Raw genomic sequence first — 11,587 nt, forward strand, 5'->3', positions numbered from 1 at the left:
GGGCTTTTTTCACCCAGTTGACCTGCAGGGAGAAATTTGTGGGACCAGCACCCTGTGGTTTTGCTTTGGGTAGAAGAGTCACTTGGTGTTAGATCATCTAGACATGGGCTTAGCTACAGATCACTGTCTGCTTTGGGAGGGTGGGGCTATTTGGGGGGAGGCAGTTATTCAGCATTGGGGACTGGGGGTTAATGGCAGCATTCAGGAGGTGGGCTGAGGGGGGGCTGCTGGTGGTGTTGGGGTAAACAAAGAATGTCTTGGGGAGTCACACTCTTCCTCTCTGATCCACACCAGGCTCCCTGTTTGATGTTCTGCATGGACTGACACTTGCATGAGTGAAAGAGGAGTGTCTGAAATAACAGTGGCATGACTCAAAATACTGGCTTTAAGGAGATGGTGGCTGGAGGGAGGGGATGTTGGCATGGAGGTGGGGTGAGGGACAATAGAATCCGGGAACTTGTGGCAGGTGCCATCCTCTACTAAGCAAATTCCAAAGGCACGAGCTGCAGGGACCTCAGAGTTGGCTCCTACAAAGTGAACTGTAACCCACTCAAACCCCCACCCCAAATCTCCCCCACCCACAAAAATAATTGCTGGTATTTGAATGTTGTATGCGCCTGCCTGTCTACACTACTGCATTGGAAAGCAAGGCACAACAGACCCAGCCAAACTGCTGTTCTGGACGCTGGGATGAGGGAGAGAATGGGGAGGGGTGGAACGCCCTCTTGGCCCTCTGGTTTCTAGCTAAAATAGCTGACCACCTTCTTTCCAGGTCTGCAATTTCTCCTCTGGAATTACGAGCATCTTCAAGTCTCTCTCTAACACATTCCTCAGTTATATACTTCTCAAGCGTTTGGAATTGTTGTTTTTCGGAGCTTTTCTTTTTTTAAAGGAGAATATGCCATGAGATGATCAAAATGTGCTTTGAGGAAAGGGTTGGTGGTCAAATTTGGATTCTTTCCTTACTAGAACTATGGGGTGAAGGTGGTAAGAAAAAGAAAAAGGTGTGCCTCAGCAGAGGGCCCAATAGCATGAGGCTGAAGGAAACCATAAAAACTTTGCTGTGTGGGAAATCCCCTCTCCTTAATATAGTGTCAGCTTTGACCACATTTCTTCTGTTCTCCAATTGCTACCTGTTTTTAAGATGCTCCTTTAATTTGCTGCTGAGGGCTAGAAACATGCTTTAAGAAGCTCATACCCAATATTAGAAATTCAGCTCAAATATAGACTTTGTACTTGAGGCCCTTGTGCGACTAGCTTGTGTGCCGCAGGGGAGATCCCGGCGAATCTGTTCCTCCTTTCTTGGCCTTCCCAAGGCCCTTTTAAAGTTCTGACAGGAGCTACGTCAGCTAAGAAGAATAGTGGTGGTAGATCTCTGCACAAAAGCTGTCCTGGATGGTAAGGAAGATGTTGCATGCGTGGCTGGGTTTTGCATTACCGACCATGGCATGCGGCACGAAGACTTGAGGCAGTTAGGCCAAGGTGTACCCAGCTGAAGTGACCTGCTAACCCCCCGTCCCCCTCTCTCTCTTTCCTTCTCTCTCCTCGGCTTGCAAAGGAACATTCGCAGAGGAAGGTATGATCCGGCTCAGCAGGGCATCTAAGCACCACCCCTTGCCGCCACCCGCTTCATCGCTCATCCCCTCCATCCCATCCTCCGCATCGCCTTCATCCCGCACTCCCTGCTTGCAATGATCATGTGGGTGGCTGAACCAGCTCTCTTGCGGAGGCCCCTCTCGACCAAGAAGATCTCGTCTGCGCCATCGCTTCTCTCCACGCATCCATCAGTGCCGGCATCAGCAACGCTTTGCTCTCCATTCCTTAGTTGGCTTGTGGGAGGAGGGCCTTTGGGCAATAAGCGAAAGACATCTGGGCTTCTTCTCCCCAGATTGTAAAGATTCAGCCATCTAAGACAGCAACAGGCCCTTCTCTCAAATACTGGATGATAATGTTGAGGTGCTTGATGTTAACCTTGGCCCTTGGTTTCTAAGGCCCACGCTTTGACATGTTACCTTTTCTTATCTGATGTGGTAAAGTCCCCATGAGAGGATTTTACCCCCCTTGGTTTCACTGTGAGGAGTTCTCATTTTGAGCAGGCCCTCATGGTGAAAGCAGGTATTTATCATGAACTGTGTTTGTTCTGACATGGAAAAAAAGGCTCTACTTTCAGGAAACCCTGTGTTGACCTCTCCACCTCACCATTACATGTAAACCAATTGCTGTATTTTCTGTGCTCCCCCCATTCTGTTAAATGAAAGGATATGCGCCATATTTTAGCACACATACAGGCCCTCGCATATTATAACGAGTATTTGCAGCCCTGAGATGTATTAAACCCGCCCAAGAAACCTACAAGATAAACCATTATTCCTGGAGAAACTGAGGCCAAGAGAGTGCAACTTGACTAAAGCGGTCTGTGAGTAGCATAGATTTAAACCCAGGGACCCCGAGGCCCAATGCTGTAGCAATGAACATCACACACACGTTTTACTACCCATATAGATATCTGTGTTTGTGCATACACACCTGCCCCGAGTATATAATTACCTATGGGATATGGGGACCAAGGCCTTTTGCATGTCCCCCTCCCTCAATACGTGAAGCATTCGGTTTGAACTGAGGCCCCCATAACATGTAATGCTCCACTAGTAGTATTTCAGTGGTAGTTTCTGACCCAGAGTAGCCCTGGAGGCTGCAACATTGTGGGAAGGAAACTGCTCAGGTGCTTTCCTGCTCAACATTGCCTCCTGTGCCTCTGGTATGTTTCCACTTGTCGGGGAAATATATCTGGTTATCCTTTCCTTCTGTGTGGCAGAAACAGCCAGGGGAGGGCCATTTTGAATGGGAAAACGGCCAGTTAAGAAGCTCCATTAAGGCAACCCATAAAACTCCTGTTCTCAAGTGGCTGCTTTTATAGGGATGAGGTTGGGGGAATGATAAAACCATACAACCGAATTTGCACATGCTATACCTTTCAAGCATATTCTTCCCCTGAAAGAAATCTGGGCACTAGTCTGTTAAGGGTTGCTAGAAATTGTAACTCTGTGAGGGGTAAATTATAGTACTGTACCCAAAATTCTTAAAGGAGGGGAAATGTGCTTCTCGTGTGTTTTAAAGTTAAAGTGTGAATGCAGCCTGTGTTGAGTGCAGCCAGAGTAGAGTGGACACGCTCAAGTAATTCCTTGCTGCCATTTTTCGAAAAAGGAACATCTTAACTCACGGGTGCTGGGTTTACTTGTGTGCAGCTGTATGGACATTGGCTGTGAGTTAGCCTAAAGATTCTGTGCATGGCTCGGACTTCTCTGCCTGCTGTGTATAGAATGTAAACCTTATATAAATATGGGTCTCGTCAGGAGCCATACAGTTAGAAAAACTTCATTGCAACAAAATACACCACCTGGTCCAGCCAGGAGGTCTTTCAGCAGATTCATTTGTAAACTTGTAGTATGCTATAACTTACCATAGACCTAGACATAAGCAACAAACAAGGCCCAGTTCTTGCACACAGAAAGTAACGTAACATGATCATATTGAATTGCAAGGGGGGACTAATGTGGTTCAATGCCCTCCATACAAAAAAAAAAAAAAAAGGAAATTTCCCTGCATGTAAAAAACCAAAAACAAGTTGTTAGAGGAAAGGCTTGGCTTGAACAGTTAACCCTGACATACTAATATTCCATATGCACTCAAAGGGGTATGGAGCAGTATGCAGAACTGGACCCTAAGTTGCAGTATTCAGGTATTACAAAGACTGATGGCTAAGTGCTCATTAACATTCCCTACCACGGTAGGTGGCAAATTTGGACCACTGAATATATCACAAAAAGCCAGTGATAGCCAAAGAAGGACTTCTTAATGGGATTACCACTCCCATTAACATTCACATAGGAACATGCTCTCGCATCTGGCCACTCAGTGATTTCCCTTTCCGAAAACCATGAATATCACTAGGAACCTGGCACCACCCTAATGGGGAGAAGAGATCTGTCCCTGCTGTGTGCTATGAGAGACACATCCATGCTTATCTGCTGCTGTCCGTCCATTGTGTATTATTTTTGTGAATGTGACCTGGCAATCTCCCTTGGCATTCCTCTCATTTCATGGCTTCACTGTTCTTTGGAAGTTTAAAAGAGCCAGGAGTTTGGGAACTAGGGGTGGAGACTGTCCTCTGTGGTTGGAGACTGAGCTGGAACAGATTCACACAAATATTAGGTTGAACAAGGTAATGATGTGATTAAGTGCTTTTTCATTCAGCATAGTAAGGTAAAGGGACCCCTGACCATTAGGTCCAGTCATGGCCGACTCTGAGGATGCGGCGCTCATCTCGCTTTATTGGCCAAGGGAGCCAGCGTACAGCTTCCGAGTCATGTGGCCAGCAGGACTAAGCCGCTTCTGGCGAACCAGAGCAGCGCACGGAAATGCCGTTTACCTTCCTGCTGGAGCGGTACCTATTTATCTACTTGCACTTCGATGTGCTTTCGAACTGCTAGGTTGGCAGGAGCTGGGACAAAGCAACGGGAGCTCACCCCGTTGCGGGGATTCGAACTGCCGACCTTCTGATCAGCAAGTCCTAGGCTCTGTGGTTTAACCCACAGCGCCACCCACGTCCCTTTTCAGCATAGTAAAGAGAGAGGTAAAAAACCCACCATGTTATACGTTGTGGCAATGCAGCTCTTGTTTCAGCTGCTAGCACCCAGTCATGGAACATGTCAAGTAGTAAAAAGAGGAGCGCACCTATGGCCACATGCAAAGTTCATTCCTTTCATAGAATCATAGAGTTGGAAGAATTATATGATTCTATGTCCCCAGCAGTTATCTAGTCCAACCCATGGCTATGCAAAAATCTCAGCTAAAGCATCCATGACGGGGCCATCCAAACACTACTTAAAAACCTCCAAGGAAGGAGAGTCCATAACCTCCCGAGGGAGACCGTACAGGGACGCGGACTTATAAAAAATATTGGGGGGGCCCGGGAAAGCTCATGAATAATAAATAAGCTCATGAATATGCAAATAAAGTGGCGCCGCCTCCTCGTGAGCGAATAGGGGAGAGTGTGCTGCGCATATTAATCAGCTCCTAAGGAAATTGGGTGGAGCTTTTGCTCGGGAGGGAGGGCAGGAGGCATGCAGCCCGCCCCTCCCTGTGCATTTTGGGCTGGGGGAGGGGCGGCGATGGCGCTCTGCTGGAGGGGCGCCGGAGATTATTGGGGGGGCGGAGCCCCCCCAAACGAATTTTTGAGGGGGCTCGGGCCCCCTCAAGCCCCATGGAGTCGGCGCCTATGAGACCGTACCACTGTGAAACAGCTCTTGCCGTCAAAGTTCTTCCTGAAATCTAGTCCAAATCTTCTTTCTCGTGACTTGAAGCCATTGGTTCAAATCCTACCCTCAAGAGCAAGAGAAAACAAGCTTGTTCCCTCTTCCACAGCCTATATAAATTTATTTTCTTACATTTCTATCCCACCTTTTTTGCATCATGGAGCCAAAGCATATACACACAAATATAGCACATGCCCAAAGGCACATGTTGGGTTATTAAGGAGGACTTTCAGGAAACTTTGAACATGCACATTTTCCCCCGAGGAACCTGTGGGATAATTTGTAGTCATATCACATTGTAAATAAGCTTTATTATTATATGGATATTGAATAGATGCTGCCATCTGCCCTGAGTAGGGTGCTGCCTTTATTATTTGCAGGGCTTCATTAACAGGCAGAAATTCAATAGGTACAGCCCAGCACAGAAAGGTGAAACTGCACCTGCAGAACAAACGTCTGCCTGTCATGCCCACCATTAAATGCACAGGAGCCCTGCCAGGCAGTGGTGCATTTGGAACAGGACTTTAGGGTAGAGGTCCAAGGCCTAACTCTGCAAAAGGCCCCCAAAATACAGTGGTACCTCGGGTTACATATGCTTCAGGTTACATACGCTTCATGTTACAAACTCCGCTAACCCAGAAATAGTGCTTCAGGTTAAGAACTTTGCTTCAGGATGAGAACAGAAATCGTGCTCCGGCGGTGTGGTGGCAGAAGGAGGCCCCATTAGCTAAAGTGGTGCTTCAGGTTAAGAACAGTTTCAGGTTCAGTACGGACCTCCGGAACGAATTAAGTACTTAACCAGAGGTACCACTGTACATACAGTGAAGCGAAGCATGCTACCATCTAAAGCATGGGTTGGCAAACTAAGGTCCGCAGGCCGGATCAGGCCCAATTGCCTTCTAAATCCAGCCTGCGGATGGTCTGGGAATCACTGCGTGGATCACCAGTGCACACATTCTTTTCCTCTCTCTCTTCCTCACACGGCGCCGGCGCCTCCTCCCTCCCTCCTCCTGGCTTCTCCCTGCCCTGTCTAGAGGAGGAAGGGGGCTGGACTTTGTTGGTGCCAGCCCCTCTCCAGAGCCCTTTCGCATGCCACTCATTGTCCCCCCGCCGCTAGCCCCTTCTCACAAGATACAGGAGCCACAATAAGCTGAGTGCCCCTCTTGAGCAGCCACCAGTTAAAGCAGCCCCTCTCCGGAGCCCTTTCACGCATCCCTCGTTCATTCCCCCCCAAAAAAATATAGTCTGGCCCCCCCACAAGGTCTGAGGGACAAGCTCCATGCTGGAAAAGTTTGAGGACCCCTGATCTAAAGAGAACACACACACATCCATATGACCGTTAAGCCCAGAGTCTAAGATTACTGCACCACAGCTGCCAGGAAATAAAAGTGAGCTCCTTATCCGTGATTTCTCCTGATCAGAGCCGGCAAAGGGGAGTATGTGAAAGGAGACTATTCTGTGAGATATGCAGGACTTGGGAAATCTAGGGCTTTTAAAATATAATAATCCACACGTGTAGGGATTGCAAATCAGATTGTATTTGTCACTTTGGTTACAGTAGCAATGAGTTTTCAATACTGTATATTATTTCCCCAACCGCTCCCAAAGTGTGTCTCCATGCTTTTGTGCTATAATTGCTGCACAATATCTCTCTCCTAAATTTAACATTTTGAAAATGTCAAAATTCAGGGCGCAATCGGAGAATGCTGCCTAATTCCCAAAGGAATGAGCTTTATGAAAGTTGCATAGCTGTGGCTGACGGATACAGAATCAATAAAATATGTGAAAGAAAGGTTAACTACGTTTTTAAAAAATGGTATACCAAATTTAGTTTTATAGGGGTACTTTAAAAGCAGAATATGATTGTGGACTTAAAACTAAATTTCAAGTTGATGGGTCCACTGCACATAAAATTAGCAGGTGAATCTTTGTCTGCCATGGAGACCAATGCTAGGCAAAGTGTCACCCACATAATTTCTGTGAATCAAAGCAGTGGAATTCACTGCTTTGCACCCTGCGCTTTTAAATCCAACATACACAACAGAATATTACAAAACAGAAAATTAAAATAATAATTAGGGTGGTGGGTTGTTGGTTTTTTGCAAATTTTAGACATTAAACATTCCCTTGAGATTTTTTTATTCTGTTTAATGCATACTAGCAGCAATAACCCCTTCTATAGAGTTAGAAAATAGATAATTGTACCTATTAGACTGGGACGGCTTAAGAGTAGATGCTTAACAATAAAATCCTATGTTGATTCAGAACTAAGGTATAGATGAATCAATTTCAATTTCTGTTTATCATTTTCCCAGTCTTAAAAAAACAGTCCAACCCATTTTTGTTTCAGTTAGTGATTTTTTATATCTATAAAGAAAGCTTCCCTCAAAAATTGTCAGAACTTTTGCATGCATTTCTCCTAATAGACACATTTTTTGCAAGTTATTTTGTCTAATGTAATGCTAAATTAGGAAAAAATGCTTGCAGTTTTTTAAATATATGGATTTGATGCATACTTGCCCCCTAATATACACATCTTTTTAGCTGGAGAACTGCGTCACAAAATGTTCAAATTTGGTAGCTCTGCTTCTGTTTGCATAGTTTCTGGAATTGTGAATTAGGGATATTTGCATTAAAATGCAGAGTGAACCAAATTTTCATCCCTGAGTCCCTCAAAGTTCAATGGACTTTTTCTGTTAGAAATGTGTTAACTGCAGTGGTAAATTACTAACAGTTTTAGAATTCTGAAATGGATGTCATTCTCTGGCTTGGGCCCATAAAGGGAGAAGCGAAGAATTTCTGTTGTGGCAGAAATCTTGTACCTGGTACAAGATAACTTGATTTCTTCCCATTTCCACAACACCTGCATTGGAAAAAAACAACTTGAGTTTGTAAAATGGCAAATGGTGCCCCTGACAACAGCATTAATAAAAAACCCAAGACAATCCCTTTGTCACCTTTGCCAACCCCTGCCCCCTTATCATGGCAAAATCTAATATTTGCTGGTATCACCAAACCGGCAGAGGAGCCCACTGCCCTGACACTTCCACTATTTTCACTTTCTCCAGCTGTTTTTGGACTACAACTCCCATCATCCCTAGCTAGCAAGACCAGTGGTCAGGGATGACGGGAATTGTAGTCCGAAAACAGCTGGAGACCCAAGTTTGGGAAACACTGGTCTAAAATGTGTGAGAATTGCCAGAATTTGCATATCCCAGTTAAAGGGCCCAACAAGAGCGCATTACTTGAATTCCCGAAAATCTTGGCACCAGCATTGTGGGTTGGGAAGCAGTGAATCATGAAAATGGCGGTTAGGTGAAGCCCTCGTTGGTGACCCAATGTCAAAAATAGGCCCCCTTTGTACAGGCTGGGTGAGTACCCCCACCCCTATTTATCACATAGGCATTTCAGAGCATTGCCAGACATTCAAAACGACTTTGGGAGTTCTGTTTCTGTACTGCAAATGTGAATTGTACACGGGTTAGAATGTACCTTCAGCTGGAAAATGGCTCTGCTGGCTTTCTGTTACGTAGTAATGACATTTTCGCAGGCACCCAACTTACAGAAGAGTATTCTCTGTGTCAATGTCTGCAGGTCTGCACTGTGACAAGTTGTGGTGTTATGCTTAAGAAGACCAAAGCCAACAGTCTTGTCCTTCCCATCTCTCCTTCCCATCCCAAACATATGAAACAGTGGGACCTAGACTTCAATGTTCAACAAGCACACCACAAACAGGCATCTCTCCAAATCAGTGCAGCCTTGGGTGCAATTGGGGGACGTTGAATAAAAATAAGGGGGAGGAGAAAGCATAAAGAAAGAGAATTTTTTTGAAAAACAATTTGTACATGTTTCATCTGTTGCATAATGATGCTTACTGCCAGGTTGGGCACTGTTGCAGGACAGCGACAACGTCTCCGCTACATCCATGCTGGAGGTGAGGGGTTTTCCTGGGCTTGGGTCAACCCTTTTCAGCTTCACCCAGGCTGTGGGGAAGTGGAGAGCTGTGAAACAACAATAACAGGACCAATTCTATCCTGTCAAATCTCTTCTTGCCCCTAACCTTTGCTGGAAACTCCTTCCCTTCTCACTCATGAGGTTGCAGCTAGAGGAATGATGTTGTGGAAATGGATCGCAGCTTGCCTGCCTAGTTGGTCAATGGAAGGCAAGCTGCGACACTGGCCTCACCCCTTCGATTAAAGAAGGTAGATTTCCACGGGTCGCTGAGTAATTTTTTTCTGTAAAAGTGGCAGTAGGTTTAGGAACCTCCGCTCCAGATGCTTCAGTCATGTACCAATGAATGAGAGGGGACACATCTGGCTCTTTTAACCTTGCTGAGGAATCACCGCCATCACCTCAATCTTGCATTCCTTTACTGCTCCGCATTGCCACTAAAATTACCCCCCTTGCTTCTGTGTTTCAGGTCGGGAGGGGCTTAGCCCCAGCTCATAACCCTGATCTTTGTGCTGCTGCTCTGGGTCTGTATACTCACCATAGGGTGGGGAGGAAGGTAAAAACCCCCTCCTTTCCTCTTCCTGGTCAGCAGATAACCAACATCCCAAGCCACCAAGTCTTCCATGGCCTCCTGGACGGACATGGGCAGGAGAAGCGCCTTCCTTTGGAGGGGCAACGTGCACTTCACTGCCTCGCACTGTGGGAGCAGCTCCCCACGGATGACCCTTGCCGAGGGCACCATGTCACAACTTCTCGCGACCTTTCCTGGGGAAAAGGGCCAGAAAAGGGATGCTACTTCACAGGTCTACAAGCGTGCCTCACTTTGCTAATCCCACCAAGGAATATACCATGTTGGATCCACCAAAAAGCCACGCAACACGGGGGCACAGCAATGCTCCTCTCCTCAGCTAGTTCTGTTCCTGGAAGATGCACTGCTCCCTTTCCCATGGAGCGGAAATCGAGCATTTGGGGTGTGTGAGGACAGTTGGGGTGTGTTTTCTTCCACACATTTTCACATGTATGAATGCCACGGTAGTCCTGATATTCTCTGCTCCCCCCTTTGTTTTTGGTTCCTGGAGAGGTGCTTCCCACAGCAACACAAAACTGCTCCTAGGTGGACTAGGAGGCTAGATCCCTTTTTGATCTTTTTATTGTCCACAAGCTCACCACCAGAGGTGCCAGGTTGTCCCCAAGATGGCGGAGTGGAGGCGTCGCCTGCATGTGATGTTGGAGAGAAATAAGTGTCTACTTTTAATTCTGTTCCACTCAGCAGAAGGAGCAGGTGGGGTTCCAAAACTCAACAGGGCTGGCTCACCACATTGCCATAAAAAGGGAACCGCCCATTCAGTTTGGAGCCTAAATTTACTTCAGATGTTGTTGGACTACAGTTCATAATCATTGGCCATGCTCGCTGGCACCCATGGGAGCTGAAGTCCAGCAATAGCTGAGGGGGCACAGGGTCCCCAACCCTAGTAGAAAGGAAGTTACTGCAGCTGTAGAGTGCTCACACTCAAATGCCTCTCTCTTTATAAACCGGGATTGATATGCTAAACCCTCCCAGTTGAAAATTACAGCCCTATTAAGAAGAGAACAGTAACTCATTGAGGCTAATAATCCTCTACAGTTTTCTGCAAAGATCCCTCCCTCCAACAGCAGGCAGAAAAGGCTGCTAACACCTGCAACAGGTTCAGAATAAGCCCTGGCCTTCCCTGAGATGGTGTCTGGGTTGTACCATGGCAGGTGGGCTCTTGCGTGAGGATGGGCTGCTCCCCCTGCAGTTTTAAATAACTTCCAACAATACTTCCCTGATCTGATTTGGGGGTCCATGAAAAAAAAAAACTGGGGGAACTCCAAATGTGGATCTCTCAACATTTCATCTAATTTGGCCAGTCTTGGGCAGGAACTATCTGACCTCCTAGCCATATGCAAGACCACCCTCATGCTGGTGTCTCTCAGTAGGGCCTTTTCAGATTTCAGTAGGGTTGAGGAAGAGAATAAGGGGGATGAGATTCAGCAGGATCCAGATCCTGACTCTTGAATGCTTTCAAGGCTACATTGCTAAAACCAACAAGCGTCTGTGTAAGAGTAAATACGGGGAAGCCCAACTGGGCCTTCTACCAAATGGGACACCTCTCCTCCTGGCTTGTACAACGGTTGACCCAGTCAGCCATTTTCCTCATCCGAAGAAGCAGGATTTCTGAATGGTACTATAAGGGAACTGAATAGTCAGCTGTCTTTGGAGCTGGGGCTTGGGTGTGGCTATATGGAGCCAATATTCTTGCGGAATGAAGGCCGCCTGTGCCATCTTGCTGCCTGGAAGC

At 46.6% G+C, this 11,587-nt stretch overlaps 1 protein-coding gene across 4 annotated transcripts in view; it reads left to right on the top strand.

The window, feature by feature from the left end:
• Nucleotides 1–11,587, top strand: part of ADAM11 (ADAM metallopeptidase domain 11) — a gene marked incomplete at its 3' end in the record, with an annotated part of 80,109 nt that overhangs the window by 67,159 nt on the left and 1,363 nt on the right. Inside the window, exons 26-27 of one of the 4 annotated variants that reach the window (XR_014162169.1) lie at nucleotides 1,559–1,576; nucleotides 9,736–10,256. The exons of 2 other annotated variants lie outside the window; for them this stretch is intronic. Coding sequence is in view for 1 of the 2 variants with exons in the window: in XM_081883967.1 (XP_081740093.1) it covers nucleotides 1,559–1,604 (46 nt within the window). Of the gene's footprint in view, nucleotides 1–1,558; nucleotides 3,410–9,735; nucleotides 10,257–11,587 lie in introns of those variants that run through there. One more of the 4 variants, XM_081883967.1, reaches the window with a different exon arrangement.

This window comes from Podarcis melisellensis (assembly GCF_964234715.1).
Source record: "Podarcis melisellensis genome assembly, chromosome: 13".
In the NCBI taxonomy this organism is placed as follows: domain Eukaryota; kingdom Metazoa; phylum Chordata; class Lepidosauria; order Squamata; family Lacertidae; genus Podarcis; species Podarcis melisellensis.